Genomic DNA, 26,830 nt, shown 5'->3' with positions numbered 1-26,830 from the left:
ATTTACATCTTTGGAGATAAATTATTATTGTTTATTGTGTTTGACATGATTATGCATGGTACATATTAATTTGAAAGCATTGTATTTTTGAATGTGCGTCGCGCAGCGCAGCGCAGTACCAAGTGTTTTATATATTTTAGCACATCTGGCCGCTGGCAGCCCTAAATTTCGTAACTGACGCTATTTACATTCAATTTTTTTTATTTATATAAACACTTTGAACCACATTGAACACTAATAAATAAGTATATAATAATCATTCTTGCTGTAATTTTAACAAAAGAAACTAAAATTATTAACCAATATTTAACCATTTGCACTTTTGTACATTTCCGCTAAAATTATCAGGAGCGAATAATAAAGTGTAAACAATTACCTAGCCTTGAACCAACAATAAAAATGTACCTATAGGTATTATTTTTTTGGAAATATTTACAGATTTAAGGCGATACCTCAAGGTCCATTTTCATACATTTTGTTTCACCTTTAGTCTGGGTAACTAAACAAGTATTGGCAAGTAAAGAATTTAAATTCACGTCTAGTTAGTGATTAGTTCTCGCAGTTGAAAGAAAAACGTAAAAATAATTAATAATCATGGATATTTCGGCCTTTAAAATTTCGTCATATTAAATTTTAAAGGCCGAAATATCCATGATTAAGATTTACTTAATTGAAAAAGTTATAATCTATATCTATACTATTATATAAAGCTGAAGAGTTTGTTTGTTTGTTTGTTTGTTTGTTTGTTTGTTTGAACGCGCTAATCTCAGGAACTACCGGTCCAAACTGAAAAATTCTTTTTGCGTTGGATAGCCCTTTGTTCGTGGAGTGCTATAGGCTATATATCATCACGCTATACCCAATAGGAGCGGGGCAGTAATGGCTAATCTCAGGAACTACCGGTCCAAACTGAAAAATTCTTTTTGCGTTGGATAGCCCTTTATTCATGGAGTGCTATAGGCTATATATCATCACGCTATACCCAATAGGAGCGGGGCAGTAATGGCTAATCTCAGGAACTACTGGTTTGAACTGAAAAAATCTTTTTGTGTTGGATAGCCCTTTGTTCCTGGAGTGCTATAGGCTATATATCATCACGCTATGACCAATCGGAGCGGAGCAGTAATGAAACATGTTGCAAAAACGGGGAAAAATTATTAGTTTTGAGAGCTTCCGTTGCGTGCGCTGCGTAAACGATTAAAGTTATGCAACAATGATGTATGAAGGGATTATTTCTCTTAAAAGTTCTAAAAATATATTATAAAAACAAAAGTCCCCCGCTGCATCTGTCTGTCTGAACGTGTTAAACTCAAAACTACCCAACGTATTAAGATGAAATTTGGTATGGAGACAGTTTGAGACCCTGGGAAGAACATAGGCTCCCGGGAAACTACTACTTTTATAACGGAAAACTTTAGCCTGAAAAACTTTATAACGCGGGCGGAGCCGCGGGCAAAAGCTATTCATGAATATAAGTGTAAGTGTTCACTTATATGTATAAATTATTTTTTAATGTTTCCTGTTTTCGTTCAATACATGCTTAAAATTTAGAACGATAGATATTACAAACTATATACAGATACTTTAGATGTAATAATTTATTTTTTTACATAAGTACTGAGGTATGTAAAATATTTTTTGCCTACGCATGCCGTCAGCTGTAACTTTGATTGTGTACTTTATTCCTGGTTTGAAAAAAAAAGTTGTCATATTGCCATCTTATTCCCTCTATGTGGTAACTTGGCGAACTCTCAAATGTTGATGCTACAAATCAAGTACATTTATAATGTGATTTTTATTTCGTGTCTGTGACAGTTTGTGATACAATATTTGTAATATTTTTATTTTTATGTTTTCAATTTAATTTGTGTTAGAAATATTCGTAGTGTCCAGCGCCGGATAGCCTGGATATAAAACAGAGTTAAGTGTATGTATGTGATGTCATACACAGAGCTGGAACATGGGTACCAAGGATTGCGGCAAGCTACTCAGCCACAGTTTTATGTTGGTGACGATGGGAATTTGGTTCCCATAAGATCATCTGTAAGTAATATAATCGTTTCAATGCCTTTTATTTACTTTATGCTATCGGTAAAAGGGTTCTTCTTCTCAACTTTGGTTGAGGAAGTAAAACGTATTTTGGGAAGAGCAATGACCTCTATTGTTCTTGAACGTTTCAAACCTAATTACGTACTGCCAAATGTCCAAATGAATTTGTTACATTAGTATCAATTTAGTTATGTTGTGAGAATTTACCGTCAAATTCCTTAATCAAAGTACAGAATGTTAATCACATAAATGGAAAATGTTTTCCCATATAAATTGTCTACATAATTCTTAGAAAACATTATTCACAAATTTATGAACTGAATTTCCGCATTATATATTATCTTTAATCACAGACCAAACAATTTGCATAAGATAGATAGTTGGATAAATATGCTGTGTAAATATTGCCCAGCTAACATGATCTCATACATTACATAGATTAAATTAATTAGTTAAGCATAACACTACCTATGCTCCAGTAATAATTTAAACTCACTACAGTGGCACTGTTATTACATGCAACAAAATATATATTATATGTCTATTTTATTGATTTACTTATTTTAATTAAAATATTGCTAGTCAGTCACAGGTGCAATTTATGGTAATAAAAATTTGTAAACTCCAAAAGACAACAACAAAGCTACATGCTCCCCTGACAATGTCATGTGAGGTAATACTGTTAACATGTCAAGTTTATCTTATTATCAGATGGAAATGTGACCAATAGTCAACAAGGCTGAGTGGGGAACGTTATCACTAAATTAGATACTAATTTGACAGTGTGTAGATAGCTTGTTAGTGACTATGGAGTGGCAGTGGTTGAAAGATTGGTGGCGTCTTAAAAGGTGGAGGAGGGGGAAAAAAGAAGCTGATGATTCTGATGACATATGTTATTGTGATGACTGTTTGGTTGATGTAAGCAAACACTATTTCGCATTTCTGTTAACTAATTGTAAAGATCAAAGTGCTTGATGACAAATGATTGTGATTGATAATAATCTGAAATTGAATGTTGATAATTATTTTTTATTGTACATTATATATTTAACAAGTATTTATTTGTTTAATCAGGGTTTTGCCATATAATATAACAATATATACTTTTCATTTATAAGACAACTTTGTTTAAGTCGACCTTGAATTATTTATAAACTATTGTATAATTCATCAAAAGATACTACTCCTCGGTGTAGTATCTAATATTTTACATGTTGTGCATTCCTTTTTCTATCTGAGGCCAGAAAGGATTATAAATATTATTTCCCAGCAAAAAAATTACCATCTAGTCTGCCTGATCAGAACTCATGAATATGTAAAATTAAAGTAACTGAATTTAGCCAGGATTAACATAAAAATAATTTTCAGGAAAATGTGTATTTCCCATTTTAAAAATATATTAATATATAGATTCAATTCTATTTGTAATTTCATTTCTGTATCATTGGCTTTACTAAATGTATTTATACTTCCTAGACTTCTGTTACTTATTGTTAGATGTGAAACAGTTACAACTATTTTGTTTATTTTGCCAATAGGGGGAGTTGGATTTGTGCGATTCATTGGACTGCGATGGCGGGGGTAAGAAGGTGGTGGTGGGCGTGTGCGCCATGGCCAAGAAATCGCAGTCGAAGCCCATGAAGGAGATCCTCACCAGACTGGATGAGTTTGAATACATCAAGATGCTCGTCTTCCCAGAGGAGGTTATCCTTAAGGTTCTCTATACAGTCTAACACTAGCGGTGGAACAAAATATAGCAAGCTGCGAGGTTACTGTAAACATGTGCTTGCACAAAACTGTACTTGTTATTGTAACTATGGACTAATATAATTTTTATGTCTTAAATAATAAACATTTATGAATGTAGACTAAACATTTTAGTTAAGACATTAACATTGAAATGTTTTTATGGATCAGTATTCTTGTAAGTGATTAGTACAATAATATTGGCCCCAGCTCAGCAACAATAGAAGTGTGTATTTTGTTTCACTATACCATGTTTTTCATAATAACACATAAGTCTACCCTCCTTTTGGTGTAACATCTAAATGGCATGTTCACATGTATAATGTATTGTAAAGGTACTAATGTACAGGAATGTTTCCATTGAATGGCCGCAGTAATTTACACTTGCTTTGCTTCACGCGGGTGCGGTATCAAGTTGCAAATTACGCAGTAATGTATGTGAATTGGTGTTTGTCATTAGGCTTGTTCCACATGCTATGAATTAAATATGTGATCCAGTGATCCTATTACTTTCATAATAAAATAAGTAGTATGTAGAGAGATGCAGAGAATAGTAAGCGTAATCAACAGAAATTTCATTATAGAAAATGTGCCCATTTCGTAGTTAATTTTAAGGGAAACTGATCCAATATGGGACAGAATACTTTGTCGTTCAGTTTTATTAAAAATCGATTCAATAGTCTAGGTTTTCGATTCGTTGTCGCAACTTGTTTGTCCTTCGGAACAACATATAGCGTGTGGAACCGTCGTTATATAAATCTACCGAGAATTGATGCGCAGCTTGTGGTTGGAATTATCATTCCTCGCTCTGCGTTGGGGTAAAAATTGTATGTTAACTTGCAGAAACCGGTGGAGGAGTGGCCGATTTGTGATTGCTTAATCTCCTTTCATTCAAAAGGTTTCCCATTAGACAAAGCCATTCAATACGAGAAGCTAAGGAAGCCCTATGTTATAAATAATCTTCATATGCAGTATGATATACAGGTAAGTTTTATACATACAATACCATTGTAATTTTAAATAATTTTGTAATATGTTTTACAATTAATAACATATATCGCTGATTCGTTTTTGACTTTAATAAATAAATAGAAAATAATTACTTCAGGATCGGAGAAGGGTCTATGCTATATTAGAAGGTGAGGGCATAGAAATACCGAGGTACGCAGTGCTAGACAGAGATTCGCCAGACCCGAAACGTAAGTGTTACAAAATAATGGCACCGTCAATGTGCCAAAGTTTTTATCTGTTTTATTTTTTTTTCAACAGAGCATGTTGCTTTGATCGTTAAAAATAGAATGTTTGGACATGATAAATGGCTTTTAGACAAACATTTTTCATATTTTAACGCAATATTTAAAATTATTTGTTTTATTTTATTTAAGTAGTTTTTTTCTAAAAATATTGGAATTTTTTGTATTATGTATCAACGCCGTGTTTCAATTAAGTAATCTATGATTTATCTCTGAAACGATGAATAATATAATCACTATACTTAATACCTATGTAGGTATTATAAACATTTTGTATAATTGCCAAGTTATTTGTTTGTTGCTATGATCACACGGTAAACATCTCTATATATTAATTATATGTTAGTATATATATTTACGTATGAAATATCTTGTAATAGTAAAATTGGCTGCGATTTTTCAGATCATGAACTAGTCGAGTCCGAGGATCACGTGGAGGTGAATGGTGTAGTTTTCAACAAGCCGTTTGTGGAAAAGCCCGTCTCCGCGGAAGACCACAACATATACATATACTACCCCACCTCCGCCGGTGGGGGGAGCCAGCGACTCTTCAGAAAGGTAACATAGATATGAATACTACCTACTGATGCTCCACATCTACCGAGTCACCTGTACGTTTCAGGTAAAGGGTTCCCATTTTCATGAATTAAGTAGATATTCACGGACATGTTGCAGATCGGTAGTCGAAGCAGTATTTACTCGCCGGAGTCGCGCGTCCGTAAGACTGGTTCTTTTATTTATGAAGATTTTATGCCCACTGATGGTGAGTGACGTTTATTATCTATATTCGAAATATTGCAAGTGTTGAGTTTATTTTATTTTATACGTAATAGTAATTATGAAACATAAGTTTTGGGTTATAATTATGATAAAAGACTTTATATGCCGCAAATTGTATTATATTTACTCGATTATCAACTGTTTTGTGTGAAATAAAATATTGATAAAAAAATATTTCATGAGATATTTAAATTGCATACGCGCATTTGATAGTATCAACAAAGTATAAATAACTTTTGCCTATTTACAGCATTTCATGAGTTTTCTAGGGATGCATTTTACTATAATATACAGTCACCACACTACACCCCTCCCCACCCCTACCTTCAATACCTCCCAACACCCCACGCGTCTGAACAATGCACTGTGATGTTTGTCACGAGACTAGGGTTTCAAATATCGACACCAAGTATTTATATCGAATTCCTATTCTGTGTCAGATACCTATTCTTTATAATGATTGTGTTCTGTGTTATGCCTTTTGTTGTGCCTTATAAACCGATATACCACATATGAGATATGATTTCGTGTAACACGGGGCCATTCCCGCAGGCACGGACGTGAAGGTGTACACGGTGGGTCCGGACTACGCGCACGCGGAGGCGCGCAAGAGTCCCGCGCTCGACGGCAAGGTCGAGCGAGACTCCGAGGGCAAGGAGATCCGCTACCCCGTCATACTCTCCAACCAGGAGAAACTCATCTCCAGGAAGGTCTGCTTGGCGTTCAAGCAGACCGTCTGCGGGTTCGATTTGCTAAGGTACTTTGATGAAAACCTAATTAAATTTATTTTTTGGAAATTTTATAAAATCATACTAGTTTTATATTATAGTAATGCATTGTTAGGCACGGACCTCCTTTTTCACTATGAATATTAATAACGTTATAATACTTGTAAGAATGTAGCTCCGAAAGTACATCAGTTCAGCACTGTAGCTAAGGCGTGGTGCAAGCCGTCGTGGTTCTCATAAGTCATTTTAATGAGTACATTCGACCCTCAAGATTTCGCATTTTCATGCCACTCTAACATCTAGAGCACATGAAAACACTCGCATTTCCAGAGCGAACGGCAAATCGTTCGTGTGTGACGTGAACGGCTTCTCGTTCGTGAAGAACTCGAACAAGTACTACGACGACTGCGCCAAGATCCTCGGCAACATGATCCTGCGCGAGCTGGCGCCGACGCTGCACATCCCCTGGTCGGTGCCGTTCCAGCTCGACGACCCCCCCATAGTGCCCACCACCTTCGGCAAGATGATGGAGCTGCGGTGTGTGGTGGCCGTCATCAGGCACGGCGACAGGACGCCCAAGCAGAAGATGAAGGTCGAGGTGCGACATCCGAGGTGGGTGGCGTTATAACAATGGTAGTTGGGATAAGTTTAATCTTACGGAAGACGGCCGCAAGAGTAGACTGCTATCTTTATGTATCAGTTATTTTATTACAAATTAATGATAATTTTTTAATTTAAAAATATTTGATATCATCACATTGTGTGCTATTAATTGCGTCGTTTCTGTGTAGGTTCTTCGAAATATTCGAGAAGTATGACGGGTACAAGCGCGGCCACGTGAAGTTGAAGAAGCCCAAGCAGCTGCAGGAGATCCTGGATATTGCGCGTGCGCTGCTCTCTGATATTCACACGCGCCACGCCGACCCCGAGATAGAGGAGAAGCAGGGCAAGTTGGAGCAACTCAAGAGCGTTCTCGAGATGTGGGTATTACTAAAAAAGTTTAAGTGACATAGATGGCGAAGATATGAATATACAATTACTTATGTCTGCGCAGGCGCTCCTGCTTAATAATAAACTCTGTCAAAGCGGTGTCACTTACGCACTCTTGTGTACGAGAGAATTTTTAACGAGTAAATTAATTGACAACTAATTAATAAATTTGATCAATGTCTTAGTGTAGTACTCTGTGGTCAGGTACGGTCACTTCTCGGGCATCAACCGCAAGGTGCAGATGAAGTACCAGCCGCGCGGCCGGCCTCGCGGCTCCAGCTCGGACGACGGTAACACCCGCCCACACCAGCCACACGGTCTGCCTCACGCTCACCACACTACACCCCTCCCAGCCCCCACCTTCAATACCTCCCAACACCCCACGCGTCTGAACAATGCACTGTGATGTTTGTCACGAGACTAGGGTTTCAAATATCGACACCAAGTATTTATATCGAATTCCTATTCTGTGTCAGATACCTTTTCTTTATAATGATTGTGTTTTGTGTTATGCCTTTTGTTAAATAAAAAAAAAAACACAGTGTCGATAAGCAATTGTCGATATTATTGAATATCGAATTATCGATACTTGGAATTTAATCGGGACTATTATAACAGACTGACAAACAATATTCAACGATATAAAATCTGGTTCACATTGCATTGATTGGACCTGACAGCACAGCTACTTATAGGTAAAATATTAAGGTTCAAATAACAAAACAGTTTCTTTTGATTGCATCCCAGCCTGTTTCCATACTCATGGCTTAACACAGGCCTGACCGCATATGCGTGCTGATTTTGCAATAATCATGCTTTTAGTTACAAAGCTTATACAGGACAAGCTGTTACTTGAGATTGAGTGAAATAATTAATAAAATTATCATAAGAGTGTTTTTATTTCACATGTGTATGGTGTGACTTTGATTTTTTATAGATTAAATTTATTTAGATATAGCAATGTTAATATTCTCGTAGTTGAATTACTAAAGAGGACTATTAACATTTTAATAATGTAAAATACCAGGTACATCAAAAATTAATAGTATAATAAATAGTGTAGACTGTACATAAAGTTATTAAGTATTTTGCACATCCTTAATCCTTAAATGTTGTATTTAGAATTATAGTAAACGCGGAACTCGTTGGTAGTGTGGTAGGTATTATTCGCACGGGACTCTGGTATGTTAATGCATGTCACTGATAAAAATAAAGATGCATTCAAATATGGCTAATGTTCGTCAAATCGTCCATTTGTAAAATTTGAACGCAACTTACAAATAAAGTCGACGTGTTAACGTTTAGATTGCGGCGCCAAAATCGACTATCTATTTTTGTGATATTTTTTGGGAAACATTTTCCTGTGTACGGTCACATGCGTAGAAAGAACGCATGTGTGCGCTCCAGTCAACGTGTTAACAACATGTGGAGTATGTTGGAGTTGACTGGTGGGAAAAAATACCGAGATCTATGATCTAGGTGTTTCACCATAAAAAAAAACCTACAGTATTGCCAACGACTTCTGTTTAAGTTCTGTTTAGATTAGCAAGTTCTTGCAGGAATAGGTGTATGGCGCAAGAACTACCACATGCGTCTACATTACGACAATATTTAAATGTACTATACACATGCGACTTGCCGCAAGTAATGCAAGCTGCAATATTACCGTCATTATTGTTACAGTAAAATTTGGTTATGGAAGTAAAGTTCTTGCAAGTTAAATTGCTAATCTAAACCCATTTGTGCACTGCAGGCAATGTATAATCGGTATGTATTGCAGTAGAGAACGCAGGCGAGCCGTCGCTGGTGCTGATCCTGAAGTGGGGCGGCGAGCTGACGCCGGCGGGCCGCATCCAGGCGGAGGAGCTCGGCCGCATGTTCCGCTGTATGTACCCCGGCGGACAGGGGCGCCACATTCCCGGTCAGTGTGCACTCCTCACTCACACCACGCTATGTCTGCCGGCTCGTCTGAGGGCTCTTGGACTTCTGAGATCCAGTTTATGATTTAGACGCTATAGGCGAATTTTAGTTTTGTGTGTTCTCTACGGGGTTTCGTAGGACACTAAATGATATTAGAAGCTAGTCTGACTACATCGTCGATGTCATTGATTTTTTTTAAATATTTTGTTACCTAAGATGGACTCAGGAGGTCAAGCTGGCTAAACTTTCTTACGCTAATTAAGACTCATTAAATGCAATCACTTCTTCGCAGTACTTCTAAAACACAACACAGTTGTCGCGTTGTATAATGTCTCTTAACTACGTGCTTACTTTATTACGAGATGTCCAAGGTAAATCTGCTGTTAAACACCTTTAACCATACTAATTCAGTATATATAGTAGAAGTTCATAATACACTAAAAATTTGATTTTTATCGGGAAAGACACCGGCTTACTAGGAACATAATATTGTGCGTTCCATTATAATTTGCAGTTGGTTTTTTCATGTTTTTGTCAACTAACCTTTTATTGTGAGTATTATTTTACCCTATGTTAAGGGATGTTAACTGAAGTATTTGCTGGTGTGATGCAGGCGAAGCGGGGACACAGGGTCTGGGCCTGTTGCGTCTGCACTCGACGTTCCGGCACGACCTGAAGATCTACGCGTCGGACGAGGGTCGCGTGCAGATGACGGCCGCCGCCTTCGCCAAGGGCCTGCTCGCGCTGGAAGGGGAGCTCACCCCCATACTGGTGCAGATGGTCAAGTCCGCTAACACTAATGGCCTGCTGGACAATGATTGTGATTCATCAAAGGTGCAGAACATGTAAGTTTACAATTTTTCAACGGCAAATGTGTAAGTAGAATTATTTTGTAGTTTTGTATGAATGGAGTATAGGGTACTCTTGTATTACGAAAAAAGAGATTCGCGTTTTTTTTTGACCAATGAGATTGTTGTTACAAAATTTACTCCCCAAACTAACTTTCCATTTTTATATATTACATTAATATGTCCTTGAGTTGTTTGTGGTTTTAAATAATTGGCCTTGATTAATAATCTTTATAATCTTTAAGTATTACGCATTTAACAATGTCATGTATGACAGTTTCTTTTTGTGAGGACCCGCAATCAAAGGGGCAAGGGCCTGGAAGAAAATTGGGACGGGATATCTGGGGAAGGAAAAGATACCCTCATACGATAGGCAGAATCTCAATGTGTAGTTACACTGGACTGTGTCCGCGGTAAATGTCTCCCCGAGTATGGGGGTGCATTCGGTGTGAAGACTGAGCGCACAAGCAGAGGCGGCTCTAGTTTTAGTGTCGCCCGTGTGCAAGAAATTCCTCGGCGCCCCCTAGGAGACAATGTAATCTTTATTAAATTTGATAATATTAAATCAAAAGTTATTGTGTAAAGTAAAGCCTCAACACAGGCGCAGGTTGTTTAAGAGAGTGTCGCGAGCGACACAATATGTCTCTTTGAACGTGTCGCTCGCGACGCACTGCGCCCGTGTGCGGCGCACGCCCTGCACAATAGGTAAAGCCGCCTGATTAAGAAAATAAAAACTTGTTGTAGAGGTGCCACTTTTTCTTGTTCGGTTTATATTCACTATGGCATTATAAGAAATTAGTTTAATATTCTAGCACATGGGGAGATTTTTATTTTCGTGGTCAGGCTACAAGTAGGTGATGTCCCTAGGGCGAAGGCGCGGCTGCACGAGGCGATGCAGGTGGACCGCGAGTTCACGGAGGAGGACCGGTGGCGCATCAACCCTTGCGCCTCGCTCAGCATCAGCGCGGCCATGGAGTTCGTGAAGAACCCCGTGCGCTGCTGCGCGCACGTGCACGCGCTCATACAGCAGCTCGTGCACATCGTGCTCAACAAGAAGGACGACCCCAAGACTAAAGGTACGCACACTCATCATACCCACATCAGCGCGGCCATGGAGTTCGTGAAGAACCCCGTGCGCTGCTGCGCACGTGCACGCGCTCATACAGCAGCTCGTGCACATCGTGCTCAACAAGAAGGACGACCCCAAGACTAAAGGTACGCACACTCATCATACCCACATCAGCGCGGCCATGGAGTTCGTGAAGAACCCCGTGCGCTGCTGCGCGCACGTGCACGCGCTCATACAGCAGCTCGTGCACATCGTGCTCAACAAGAAGGACGACCCCAAGACTAAAGGTACGCACACTCATCATACCCACATCAGCGCGGCCATGGAGTTCGTGAAGAACCCCGTGCGCTGCGACGCCACGTGCACGCGCTCATACAGCAGCTCGTGCACATCGTGCTCAACAAGAAGGACGACCCCAAGACTAAAGGTACGCACACTCATCATACCCACATCAGCGCGGCCATGGAGTTCGTGAAGAACCCCGTGCGCTGCTGCGCGCACGTGCACGCGCTCATACAGCAGCTCGTGCACATCGTGCTCAACAAGAAGGACGACCCCAAGACTAAAGGTACGCACACTCATCATACCCACATCAGCGCGGCCATGGAGTTCGTGAAGAACCCCGTGCGCTGCTGCGCGCACGTGCACGCGCTCATACAGCAGCTCGTGCACATCGTGCTCAACAAGAAGGACGACCCCAAGACTAAAGGTACGCACACTCATCATACCCACATCAGCGCGGCCATGGAGTTCGTGAAGAACCCCGTGCGCTGCTGCGCGCACGTGCACGCGCTCATACAGCAGCTCGTGCACATCGTGCTCAACAAGAAGGACGACCCCAAGACTAAAGGTACGCACACTCATCATACCCACATCAGCGCGGCCATGGAGTTCGTGAAGAACCCCGTGTGCTGCTGCGCGCACGTGCACGCGCTCATACAGCAGCTCGTGCACATCGTGCTCAACAAGAAGGACGACCCCAAGACTAAAGGTACGCACACTCATCATACCCACATCAGCGCGGCCATGGAGTTCGTGAAGAACCCCGTGCGCTGATGCGCACGTGCACGCGCTCATACAGCAGCTCGTGCACATCGTGCTCAACAAGAAGGACGACCCCAAGACTAAAGGTACGCACACTCATCATACCCACATCAGCGCGGCCATGGAGTTCGTGAAGAACCCCGTGCGCTGCTGCGCGCACGTGCACGCGCTCATACAGCAGCTCGTGCACATCGTGCTCAACAAGAAGGACGACCCCAAGACTAAAGGTACGCACACTCATCATACCCACATCAGCGCGGCCATGGAGTTCGTGAAGAACCCCGTGCTGTTGCGCGCACGTGCACGCGCTCATACAGCAGCTCGTGCACATCGTGCTCAACAAGAAGGACGACCCCAAGACTAAAGGTACGCACACTCATCATACCCACATCAGCGCGGCCATGGAGTTCGTGAAGAACCCCGTGCGCTGCTGCGCGCACGTGCACGCGCTCATACAGCAGCTCGTGCACATCGTGCTCAACAAGAAGGACGACCCCAAGACTAAAGGTACGCACACTCATCATACCCACATCAGCGCGGCCATGGAGTTCGTGAAGAACCCCGTGTGCTGTTGCGCGCACGTGCACGCGCTCATACAGCAGCTCGTGCACATCGTGCTCAACAAGAAGGACGACCCCAAGACTAAAGGTACGCACACTCATCATACCCACATCAGCGCGGCCATGGAGTTCGTGAAGAACCCCGTGCGCTGCTGCGCACGTGCACGCGCTCATACAGCAGCTCGTGCACATCGTGCTCAACAAGAAGGACGACCCCAAGACTAAAGGTACGCACACTCATCATAACCCACATCAGCGCGGCCATGGAGTTCGTGAAGAACCCCGTGCGCTGCTGCGCGCACGTGCACGCGCTCATACAGCAGCTCGTGCACATCGTGCTCAACAAGAAGGACGACCCCAAGACTAAAGGTACGCACACTCATCATACCCACATCAGCGCGGCCATGGAGTTCGTGAAGAACCCCGTGCGCTGCTGCGCGCACGTGCACGCGCTCATACAGCAGCTCGTGCACATCGTGCTCAACAAGAAGGACGACCCCAAGACTAAAGGTACGCACACTCATCATACCCACATCAGCGCGGCCATGGAGTTCGTGAAGAACTCATCATACCCACGCCATCAAATCTGAACAATAAATTAACGCAACTTTAACACAAACAAACGATTGCACAAGGAAAAAGATTCCACCAGGAATTGGACGCTAGCTTTTTAGAAAAAAAAAATATTGGAGTAATACTAAAGGGTGTTATAATAGGTAGGTATATTTTTGACCAAGTGATTAGTGTCATCGCTTCCTACTAAAAAAAATTGTAGCAAGGCTTGCTTACAATTGTACCATTCTTTGCTACATTATATATTTTTTTTCTTTGAACCTTTGCAGATACAATACTATACCATGGCGAAACATGGGAATTAATGGGAAGACGGTGGGGCAAGATAGAAAAAGATTTCTGTACAAAGAACAAAACTTATGACATATCGAAAATCCCCGACATCTACGACTGTATAAAGTACGACCTGCAACACAACCAACACACGCTGCAGTTCGACTTGGCCGAAGAGTTGTACATATACGCTAAATATTTGGCCGATATTGTTATACCGCAAGTAAGTAACGTATTATATTATTAAAAAGATTTTATTAAAAAAAAATGTTAGTACGTTCAATCTACGTACATTAGTACCTTCAAATCGTTTCTGCATTACAAAATATTATTTTTATACTCACGAAACATTCATATTATTGACAAGTAGATCACACTTTTAAGAAACATCATGTATATAGTTTATATATTTTATTTTTCACATTGTATTGAAAACAATAAATAAATTAATGTTTTTTTATAGGAGTATGGTTTAACAATGCAAGAAAAATTGACAATTGGGCAAGGTATTTGCACACCGCTTCTAAAGAAAATAAGAGCAGACCTACAGAGGAATATAGAGGAGTCTGGGGAGGAAACTGTTAATAGACTAAATCCAAGGTATTTCAGTGTCATATTATTATGAGCGAATGTCATCAATATTGTCATTAATGTTTCAATAAATAAAGGGAATAATTGATATTATGTTTAAGTTGTTTCATAAACGATATTATAGTCATTATTAATTACTGCATATTTATCTATTTAAATTAAAGGTAGAATCTATCATGTTTATAGCTTTGAACATGATATAGTTTGATTTAATACAACTTTAATAATTTGACGCTTTGAAATTGTAATTAAACTGTCCGGATGCAAATTTGAAGATTATGTCTAATAACTAAAATTGTTAAGTATGTGTACGTACTTGAGTATATACTATATATACGTTCATAAATATATTAGGGTAAAAAAATATAAATAGATATGATTTAAACTATAATAAATCGTAACTTGTTAAACTGAAGGTTTTGTTTTGACTGTATAGCCTGTGTGTGTGTGCGTGTAGGTACAGCCACGGCGTGTCGAGCCCGGGGCGGCACGTGCGCACGCGCCTGTACTTCACGAGCGAGTCGCACGTGCACTCGCTGCTCACCGTGCTGCGCTTCGGCGGCCTGCTCGACGTAACTATAGCGCACCAAACCTCTAAATCTAAATCACACATGCGTCATGCGCACGAACAAATCCACCTACCTGCACACCTGCTTTTTGTTTTCAAACACATCTGTCAGAAAAACATTGCACAATTAATCACTTTAATACTGCGTGATATTATCAGAAATTAAGTGTAAGCTATACAGAGTGTTACGTTATCCCACTAGAATTCATATTTATGCTTATAAGTCAATGAAAACAGGATGTGAATTGGAACAAAGACTTAAAGTAGGAGTACATCCGACGATAAAAAGTTCTAGTATATCGTTATTTAAAGAAAATATATGATTTGTATTTACCCATATTTTGTCCATAATAAATTATTTTAAAGCGATAAATGAAAGAATCGACATTATTTAAAAAATTTCGAATAATGCCAATAATTTATAATGGCAGGTAGTGAAAGATGAACAATGGCGGCGAGCGATGGAGTACGTGTCGATGGTGTCGGAGCTGAACTACATGTCACAGATCGTAGTGATGCTGTACGAGGATCCCACCAAGGATCCGTTTTCCGAGGAGAGGTAAATATCAATTGTTAACTATCACTCTTACTTATAAACTTGTTTTAGCGTTAAGAGGTGCTTAAGAATTGCTTAAATAGCTGTCAAAAACATCACCGGTTTCCTAGTTTACGGGTTTTAACTTACAGCTGATCCAGTAAATTTGTGTTTTAACTGAACATAGCATTGCGATTTTTTTATAAGTACGACTGTAAATGTTGATGATGGATGAGGGCGGCCCAGAACTGGTCCCTATGGCGCTCAATGGGGTAAGCCTATGTCCAGCTGTGGACGATTCCCGACTGAAATTAAGACTGTATATGTTTTACCATTTTGTGGTGCATGTATTTGCAGATAAAATATTTTAAAGAGCATGAAGATTGTTTATAAGTAACAACTGTATTTAGATCCGAGTTTCTCTTGAAACTTTAAATGAATTAAAACTTTGTGCTCGGAAATATTTTTGTTTACAAAAGGTGTCTGACGAAAATTTCAGTTTCGACTTGGTCTGGCCGGTTGGTATTGGTAAATTAAATGTTATATCTACCTACAGAGAAACTTTCTTTATCAATGGCAGTATTGTGATATTACTCTCTTGTTTAAGGTTCCACGTGGAGCTGCACTTCAGTCCGGGCGTGAACTGCTGCGTGCAGAAGAACCTGCCGCCCGGGCCTGGATTCCGTCCGCACAGCCGGAACCACTCCACCACCAATAACTCGGTATGGATATCGGTATAAATTGGTTAACTTTTTAATAACAAATTGGGGTCGAAGGATCTTGCGTAGGGCGTATAAAATTGAAATTCAAGTCGTTGCATCAATATTTCTTACTTGAATTTATGTTGAAAAACTTAATTAGTATTAGATCCAATCACTTTTGTCCTTAATATTTCGTGTGTTTCTATTATAATTTTATGCTAAAAAATATTTTTATATGCCACAGAGTTCATCAGATGAAGTGAAATGCATTGAGGAGGAAGGCGAAGAGGATAATATGGCGAGCCAGGAGACTTTGCAACCGGTAAGAAATAATATTTTTTGTCTTTGTTAATTCATTATGTATTTGAGGATATACAGCTTATTGGTGCTCCCCCCCCCCCCCTCTTAATGTTAGTAATTATCTGTGAATTACTATATTTAAATCAAAGTAAAGAGCCCTTTAATACACGCTTCTTAGTTTTAAACTAATCTCCCATATTATGTCTGAGTGTCAGATGACACTGGCAGAAGTTTTTGAGTTCAGCATGAAAGTTGTTTTACTACATCCTTTTGGCATGCACGTTATATTTGCAGGACACTCCCGATGAACTGGACAATACTTTCTCCCCAAAGAAAACTTCAAAATCGAAATTAAAGGCATCAGATCCAATACCTATTTGGTAAGTTTTTAACAACATTTTCGTGGAATGTTTTATTTTGTACACAGGGTGTATATAGAGTGTGTATTTATTACCATCTTGACACGGGTTTCAGATAATTTAAATATACCCTCTTTTGTTTTATTTCAAAATGCGTTACATACAATACCTACCTAGAGCAAATCTATTATGTAAGATATATTTTATTGCATTCGTATTTATCCTGTATAAGACTAATAAAAACGGGCCTCGAAACTACCTCCATATCAAATTTTATCGGTTTCGGTTCAGTGGTTTAGCCGTGAAAGCAGAACAGACAGACAGAATTAGTTTGTAAGTATAAAAGTGAGGATAGCTGATCTATTTACGATATCGCAGCAATCTGCACTACACGGTTTCGGGGCACGAGGCGTCGACGCTGGCGGCGCGGCTCAACGCCGAGCTGCGCGCCCGCGGACACGCCGACCACGACGGCGCGGACGACGGACAGGTACCTTCAGCTTCTTAAGAGTGCTCACCTCCCGGTAGGAAATGACTGCCCTTAGCAATACTACAGTCCATGGTTGGCGGATGCGTGGGCAGTTGATTCTTACTATCAAGTGGAATGCTTGCTCGTTTGCTTACTAAGGAATTAAAAAAGCTTATTATTTTCGTACAGCGCAATGACGACACAAACAGTTCGCTCGTTTGATGATTAGAGTTATGCCGGCCAGTACATAGTAGCAAAATCAAGCAGAAGTGATTTAAACAGTTATGGAAAAACTTACAGCTGTATAATTTAATAATGCTTGCGTATCGCTGATTACCGAAAAATAAATCAAAGTGATGGAACTTATCTTAGCAAACTCTCGCACATGCGAAGTTTTAAAACCAAAGGCTGGGTGGTGTTTTTACCGGTTATGGGCGGTCGTATTCCTTACCATCAGGCAAAAGACAAGCTCGTCTCGTCATTCAAAGCAAAAAAACAATATATATAATATGTAGTATGGAGTTGTGTGTTGGTGTGCAGAGCGACGAGCCGAGCAGCAAGGAGCCCGAGGAGCCGCCGCCGCGTGCGCGCTCCTACGACCAGCACAAGCAGGCGCACGACACCGGTACGTACCCACACCGCACCACACACTTGAAACAACCATCATTTGTACAGTGTACATACGTGTTAATAACCAAATTACCGCGGATATTATTCCCTTGAATACATTTTAAGGAAGGTATTTGTACGTTGATATTTATTTTAACGGATGACAGATTTTAAAGCTCTCAAAAGCCCTATTTACACCTTTAAGTTTCGTAGCAATTCTAGTTTTTTTAATGTAAAAAAACATCATACTCTATGCTTGATTATTTGTTAAATGACTGTTACAGGTAAAATTATATTCTACTGCTAATGAATTTTGTATTAAAATATGAATCTAAACAATATTGGACCTACCTAACGGAACTTCTTATAACTATCACTAAAAAAAAACTTTAAGGGTGTTCCAAAAAAATGATTTTAACTTTTGTTTATTTTTACTGTCCTGTTGGTAGTACAATTTACTTAGGCTCTTAGGTTGTTTTTTCATCACGCGTTACAGCTAACATTAGTGATTAATTTGCCTGATTTTTGCTTGTAACCTGCGTTACAGTAAAATGTTTGAGCGTGAGTAATTTTATTAAATGAATGTTGTGATGCTGTGGTATGACGTCACAGGTCACCTCCAATGGATGCCGCATATGAGACAGTGCTATTGGCTGTTACGTAACAAACTTATATATATTAAATGACACAGCATAATAAAAAAAAACCTGTGTATTTATTAATGGATGGCAACTGTTGGGGTTGACGTGTCAAGTCGTAGTGCAATGTTTATCTGTACGGTTGGTGCGCGTGCGCATGCAGTGTCGGAGCTGCGCGACGAGTTGCCGCCCGCCGCCTGTCTGCGCTACCAGAGTCTGCAGGTCGTCGACAGACAAGGTCAGTGCCACGCCCTACACCGGCCAGGGTTCGTGCATGCGTTAGGGGTAGGAGTCAGAATCAGTTAGCTGGTGACGCTTTGCCATCGGAAGGGAAAGTGATGCTGGTTACTGCTGCCGAAATAGAATGATGTATGTACCTACAAGAAGTGCGAGGACCTAGCAACAGCTCCAGATATAATGATACGACTGGTTGACACTATCCTTCGACGGAAACAGCTAAAGTCGACCTCCATGGCTTAAAAAATATTTCAATGCCAACTTACAATATTAGATAAAGAAGTGAAAAAAACTTGATAAATTTTCTGGGTACAATTAATATCAAAATACGTTAATTAATAAATAGTAACATTATGGGTCGTTTCACCGATGTTTCCAAAGATACAACTGTGTGCTTGTACCTACTCAATAACGAACCCATTATTGTTTTTTTTTTTTAATATATTCTGTATATCTTTATAATAACTCAAACGCATTAATGGTTACACGTGTGGCGCTGATGGTAGTCACAGATGTGAGGTCAGGGTGTTTACATTTTCGCGTAGAGACTATTCCAGAGACGCCCCTGTGTCCAATGTCGATATTAAGCTGCCGCGCAGAGGTAAGCGGACGCATGCTTGCATGATTATAATATACAAACTGACAGAAACTATGTTTTGCGAGCAACTGTTTTATTTGATTAGTTGTACCTTTACATGTTAGACGATCACCTCATGGATATGTTGTTAATGGATGCAACATGGTTTCGGTTGTGAGACGCGTGTTTCGTATATGTTCCATATTTCCTGTGATGTGTGTGCGGTTGATTACTTTTCTTTGGAGTTGTAGAGGAAGGCCCGCCGCGGCGCCGCCCCGCGCCGCCCTCCTTCAGCTCATTCTGGCCGGCGATCTTGTGTGTGTTTGCGTTGCATTGTCGCGCCTCTTGCGTGTGTTTGTGTGTGCGTTTGACTGTTGTTTGCCACGTGCATGAAATTATTAACGAAATATATTTAATCAATAACTTGATTAGATTTAAACATTGAATGCAAACGTAATTTTCGGTCACAACTTTCTCCTCCGGTCACATGTGCATGTGGGCGCTGGAGTAACCGCAGACTTCGAAGTTTACGTTTCTCGAGTGCCGCGGGACAGTCGTCAAACAGCCGCACTGTCTTCTCATGGGGTATCCATCATAGTGCGATGTCGAACGCGATCTTTATACCACAACTTGTTACCATCATACGAGCACGCTTCGACGCACAATACCTTTGTCTATCTTTTATATTGTTTTGTATTTATTTATTTTATCTATATTAATTTATTTTTGTTTGTATCACCCTGTGTCCTAACACTCGCTCGCACATCACGTAACCGCCCCGTAACCGTCCCGTTGTCGCGTAACTCCGTAACTCGGTACTAACCCGGCGCGGCCGAGCAGACCGGCGGCCGGCCGTCCTGCCCGCACTAACGGTGACGACGCCGTCCGGCCTCACCTCGAGCCCGAGCCCGAGCGAGGAGCCCCTCACCCCCCTCATTAACGTGGACGGCGTCGAGTCCTCCACTAACGAGCTGCCGCTGTCCGCCATCACATTCGGGAGCCGCGGCGCCTCGTGGCCGCGGCTGGACGGCGGCTGTAGCGTGTGGGCCGCAGGGCGACGCCAGCGGCACAGCATCGCCGGCCAGATGAGCTACCTCAAGATGCTGGGGCTCGCACGAGGCAAGCTGCCAGGCGCCGCGGGACTCTTCAGCACCGCCGTCATCTCCGGCTCCAGCTCCGCGCCCAACCTCCGCGTCATGATACCCTCCGCCTCTGCCACCAACGGTGAGTCAGTATTCAGTATTCCTACAAAATTATTGTACCTAATATGTATCTATTACTAAAGTAAATAAAGCGTTACGAAGTGACGTAGAAGCTGATTGTTTGTTATTTAGCAGTTACTTACTGATACTGTACTAAAGTAATTTAAATTAGCGAAAAGTAAACTTTAAGTCGTTAAGTACCCTACGCATAATAACTTGAATTGAAAGTAGGTTCCACTAACAAATGAATTCAATAAACGATCCCAATTTGAATCGTCAATCCGATAGCGGAATGAACCAATCAAAATAAGTCGTTTGTAAGCATTTAAAAAAATATTTTGTTCTGATTGGTCCATTTTTGAGATTAATCGAATAAAGCGATCGGGATCGTTTATTGAAAATGGCAGTAAGTAAGTTTACTGCGGGAGTTGAGCGGGCGTGTTGTGCTGGTTTAGCGGCGCTGGAAGGGTTCGGCGGCGTGCCGGCCATCCGTCCGCTGGAGACGCTGCACAACGCGCTGTCGCTGCGGCAGCTGGACGCGTTCCTGGAGCGCGTGACGGCGGCGCCCGTGGTGCTCGCGCCGCGCTCCGCCGACGCCGCGCACGCGCCCGCGCACGCGCACGCGCCCGCGCACAAGCATGCCCTCGCCCACCAACAGTCAGTACCACTCGGCGTCGTATTAGACTCGGGACACGGCATTCGTGAGCCAACCAAAAACTACTCGGAACATACACACTTGACATTTGCTCGAAATTGAATTTGTTGTCTTCTTAAGTTCTTCTTTCAGACTTATCTCACAACACATTAACAAAAAGCAAAGAAAAGAAAAAGGTATTAAGGGAAAGTTAACTGAATCGTAACGGTGCCTCACCTTAATGTTATATGTATCCCCGTATACCGTTCGGATCTAACACTTTTATAACCAGTTTCGTAACGTGTAATGTTCAGGCGTGGGATGGAGTGGCCCATCATCGCTGATGTCCTCGTCCGGAGAGTTACCGAGCGGCCTCTCCTCCGCGGGCCCTTCCTCGCCCAACTCCAACTACGCCTCTAACTCCGAGCACAAAAACTCGTCAGAGAGGTATGCGCGACCACATGAACACATCCTACTTAGCATTAGATATAGACCTCTGACTAGCTTGAATGTGTCTTCCGAACTATCTAATATACTCTCGTAAGCGTGATTGATACTCTTCTTTTTTCAGTAAGTTCTACAGTTTGGTCTACTCATTCAGCCAGTTTGTGAAAAGCCGACAGACACTTGTCACTAGAATTGCTAATGTTGCTTGGTTTTTAGTTTTTTTTTTGTTTTTATCTGTTGGTCACTGATATAAATACCTGTCGCACTAATAACATGACGGTTCTCTATATTCATTTGTCGTTAAATTAAAACTCAGGGGCGAATTATAAATACATTGTGTTAGATAAATGTTATATCATGCTTGTTTCATCACAATGCTCAGCGGAAATGTTTCAATCATATTTGTTTTTATTTGTTTTTAATTTGGAAATAATTTGTTGAGCCATTTCCGCATAAATGTGGGGATAATCATGTTACGACTGGCCGACGGCTGGTACACTGAAACATTATGGATTCCAGTAGCAATTGGAGTAAAAATGTGCCAAGCAAGCTCCCCCAGTGGGACGGCGAGGCGGCGACCTTGTGCGCGTTGGACTCGAGCCTGCACCCATACATGCCGCACTCCAACCGACCAGGTACACGCCTCCACCACACCACCACACCACCACACCACCACCACCACCGGCGCCGGACCGCCACACTCTATACCTATAAGCGTACAACAACGTTCGTCTTATCACAGTTACGTAACGAGACTTTTAAGAGAACATCGTAACCGACATTTGGCACTTTATACTGGAGAGGATATTATTTTATATTTCTATAATATTTATGGTATAATTGCAGTATGTAGTTAAAAATACAGCAAACATGCCATAAATATTTTAGAATTAATACAGATAAAGCCGCTCTAGTAAATAGTGTAAAAAGTCGATAGTATATTCTTTCTGAAAGGACTCGACATTATGGATATTTGAAACGCTTACGTTCATTATGTGCCTCTGTGTGAAGCACGTCCGCATCAGGGACGTGTGAAACCCGGACTCAATGTCTTACCAACGAATTACAAACAGAAGAAATGGTTATCTCTGTGTCTATAAACTAACTGTCTACTGCTGTTCTTGGTGCGATTCATTTTTGCCAAAGATGAACATAGACCTAAAACCTATTAATCATTGTTATAATAAGATTATTATTAATGCATAGATATGCAGTATGTTGCTTTACACTGTTTTACACAAAATCCAATGTATAAATATTGAAAAGAATTATAGTTGAAAACATAAAAGTACTCGAATAATATTATTAATACTAAGTGCCAAAATAAAGTTCACTCATTCATACACTCACTTCGGTTACGGTTGTTATCTTTCCTTAATTTCAGTAAATTCAAATTCGAATTGTTTGTTATTATTATTGAAATAGCAGTTGTTAGAGTAAGTTTTATTATGGAATTGAGAAAGCTAACTCCAGTGTATGTTAGTAAGTTATGGAGACCGGCCGTATAATGAACGCAAGCGTTACAAATATACTGAATACGTACCATTTAACAATACTTACGCTAAGATCCTATTTTAAACCTTAAAAAAATATTAAAAAATTGGCTGTTAAATTTGTTTGCTTGACCAACAGCACTTTTTATTATCTATGTTGTCAAAATTGCTTTCGGTTGTTATGATTTAATACACGTGCACTATTGAAGTAGAATAGTGCTGTGTGAATGTTGTAATATCGAGGATTGAGTGCAAAATCTTATAAGTACTAAAAATCTAATTCATTATTTAATATTATCGCATCCCATTGGAACTTAATAATAATGATTTACGAGTGCATAAAAGTACCTTTTGGTAATGAACTAGAATTTTTTTATTAATTAGATGTCATAAGATTCCTGATATAGGAGTGTCCTTGGTTTAGTGAAAAACTTTAATTATAATTAATAGCAGATTGTCCTTTTTACGGCCATCGCAAGATCTCAGTTTGTGGTATCGTGGTATTATAGAGTATATACCTACATTCATTTGATTACCAACAACAAGACAATATAATTAATAAAATATACCTAAATAAAAATAATACAAAAAATAGTTATTGCATGTTGTAATTAAAATATATGAATTTACTTAATACATTCTGTTCTTAGACTGCGTTCAATTGGCAAGTGTTGGAAGCTCATTAACAGCTAGATGTATTTTGTTCAAAATATATACAAAATACGTGTTTCCTATCGCTTACCATCTGAATGGGTTTGAAATGTTGCATAAGAACAGTAATTTTAACTATTTATCGAGTTTTCGCTCTAAATCCTCGAGTTTAAATGTACGCTTATAGACGTCGACTACTAAATTTATATTGATTAAAAATAAACAAAACTTACAATACCGTTGCGCAATATCGTCGCCTAAATATAGAAATAGGTTAGCAAGGAACAATAAAAATGCTACTTATACGTTTGCTGCGTTGCACTCGTTTTCACTAATCAACTTTTGCATGCATGCATGAACAGCACGCGCCGTGACTTTCTTTGCATGTTAATGCAACACGAAGCAAATATTTATTTATATAGCATAGATTCATTGTTTATATCCCTTGCTTAAATTGATTAAAAATATTTTTAACTAACTATAAAAAATGTATCGGTATCAACAAATGTATTGTATTTTATTACTAATTCAGAACTATGTTTTCTATAACACTGATTATGACGCCACGCCATGATATTTGAATGTGATAATTGTTTTTCCAGGTTCGTCTATTAGCGGCGACATAACACCAGTGTCCCTCGCCTCAGAGCTGGAGTTCAACAGTAACGAAGCCACCGCAGGATCTATCACAGATCATGATCTACTGGTAATCTGTTGTTTTCTGAACTAATACAAAGATATAAGTATTCATAATTTATAGATAATATAGTAGATGAACTGTTACCCCCTAATTCATAAACGTTTTTTATTTAAGGACGGAGCATTGCTTTGATATCAAGTCTGTTTTTCAGTGCTGACGGCATGGCAGCCTTCGCAATGCTTAGACATAGGGCCGTTGTGATTGGCTAATATTGATTATTGAGATACAACTTTAATCTAGTTGTCTGTCAGATAAACAAAGCTGAGAAACAGACTTGTTACCACAGCAATATTCCGGCCTTAGATAAATAACGTCTATGAATAAGGGGGAAAGTCTAATATAACCTATAATTAATATGGTATTTATGTTGATCAGAGTGCGGAAGGCGAAGACGATGAAGACACTCTCTCAGTGGACCCGTGCGGCTCCCCCGTGAAGATAATCAAAAACGATCTCAGCCCGCTCTCGCACAGTTCAACTCTGAGGCCCGACAACTGTCAACCTTCGACAAGCAAGATATCCGCAGACTTCTACGGACTCAACCTTCAACAGACTAAAGAGAACTTTTACAAGGACATACCGTCTAGTAGTAAAAACTTCAACGTCGACAACGATTTTAAACATAAGTGTTCTAAAGAAGAATCACCGTGCCAGTCCAATTTAGATTCTTTGAATTTACAGAACAAAGACTCTGGTAAAAGTAAACATAGGAGAAACGATGTTCTGAACAACGGTAGTAGAAGATATAGTGATAGCAGCGCACAAAAAAGTAATTTGAACACACAAACGGTGTCGGGCAGTCGGTTCACTACCACTTTGGTGTCAGAAGATTGTTTGAGGGCAGGTCCCTCCGACAGCAAGTCTAACAACAACTTGCACTCGTGTGGTGCCGACCCGGCCGTGCCCACCGTCACCAAAGCTAAGAACACTAACGTGAAGCCTGGATTCAAAATCGCTGATGCCATTTAACGTCACGTGCTGTTGGAGTGTAATTCAAAAATCTTTTTTGTGAGATGTTATAGTTAGTTATCATTGAAGTTTAAAATGTTTTATACGTTATTACTGTAGACTCAATTGTGTTATATATTTTATATGGACATAAACTAAATATTATCTACCTTCTAGTAAATGTCTATCATAGTTACATACCTAGTTAAAAGTAATTCTGTCTGTAGTGGCCTAATACTGCTTTTCTAGTATTAGTAAGAAATATCTATTTACTTATAATATCTATTCCCTTTTCCAATATTTATTATAGAGATGCTATCTCTACCGGTAGGGTGCGTCCGAAACTGGCGAGTGTTCGTGTTTACGAAGCATGTGACGTGCTCTAATGTTGTCATACATCGAAAGGAACCTCGAGATTGGAAATGTTTTTAAAGACCGAACTGTATGTAGTTACAGAATCCGCGCGCTGTACCGACACACGCTCGCCATATTAGACGCACTCTTAAAACAGTTTGGAATATGGTTGTAATTTAATAAGTATTGTATTTTTCAATATTACCTACATCTTTAAGTAAAAGAATCCTACAAATATCTATATTTCATATTTATAAGTATATCTGTTGCTTCATAAACCTTAAAAGCACTGCATTTACACAAGATAAAGTGGTAGCCTTAATCATTATAGTTTAATTCTAATTGTTTTAATATCAATTCCATAGTTTCCAATTTCCTTATTGACTCAAAACAATTTTATTATTATGCACAAACTCATAGTCCTCTCGTATAATTCACTGGTTAAAATTATTTGCTAATAAAAATTTACTTGAATGTACTGCCGGGACAAATGTCCGCTGGTTCAAAACTAAAGGACACTTATCTCTGATTTTTCTAAAATTATGTGTGTATTCTTTTTGAAGTATCGTTTGTTCCAACGGTGAAGGAAAACATTGTGAGGAAACCTGCGTACTTGAGAAATTCTTTAAGAATTTTGAGGGTGTGTAAAGTCTATCAAACCGCACCAGACCGCCTGGTGGACTAAGGCCTTATTCCTCTCATTATTATAGAAAGCCCATGCTCAGCAAGATTGCAAACAATACAGAGCTGATATTATGAGCTAATTTTATTTTTCAACAATATGCTTTGATAAGCGTTAAATTGTATTTAATTTTCCTGATATGTGGCTTTTTATTATGGTTACATTTATATGTAAATAAAATAAATCACATGTACTGAGACGTGAATGTTTTCATACAAAATCGATTAAATTGGTCTTGCCATTATAATTATTTTTTTCTTTATGTATTCCCGTTCCCGATTTAACAATTTCGTAGGTAAGAT

General features: G+C 39.9%; 1 protein-coding gene across 1 annotated transcript; it reads left to right on the top strand.

Annotated features, from left to right (window-relative positions):
* Positions 1-1,773: 1,773 nt before the first annotated feature.
* Positions 1,774-26,775, top strand: LOC115442326 (inositol hexakisphosphate and diphosphoinositol-pentakisphosphate kinase 2). Its single transcript, XM_037439753.1, is given in 30 exon segments — positions 1,774-2,043; positions 3,588-3,764; positions 4,639-4,779; positions 4,904-4,994; positions 5,452-5,606; positions 5,724-5,811; positions 6,381-6,585; positions 6,887-7,168; positions 7,348-7,536; positions 7,751-7,863; positions 9,327-9,467; positions 10,080-10,311; positions 11,182-11,390; positions 13,830-14,056; positions 14,297-14,433; positions 14,882-14,996; positions 15,424-15,551; positions 16,135-16,249; positions 16,473-16,550; positions 16,823-16,908; positions 17,266-17,377; positions 17,897-17,981; positions 18,767-18,841; positions 20,258-20,641; positions 21,075-21,202; positions 21,204-21,276; positions 21,568-21,700; positions 22,220-22,335; positions 24,447-24,550; positions 24,920-26,775. Coding segments are annotated over 30 exon segments (4,827 nt in total). The 5' UTR covers positions 1,774-1,929; the 3' UTR covers positions 25,514-26,775.
* Positions 26,776-26,830: the final 55 nt, after the last annotated feature.

The sequence above is a fragment of the Manduca sexta genome, chromosome 17 (genome assembly GCF_014839805.1).
Source record: "Manduca sexta isolate Smith_Timp_Sample1 chromosome 17, JHU_Msex_v1.0, whole genome shotgun sequence".
NCBI classification, from domain to species: Eukaryota; Metazoa; Arthropoda; class Insecta; order Lepidoptera; family Sphingidae; genus Manduca; species Manduca sexta.
Note: the sequence above shows the minus strand (reverse complement) of the source record. Positions and strands in the feature narration are given on the sequence as shown.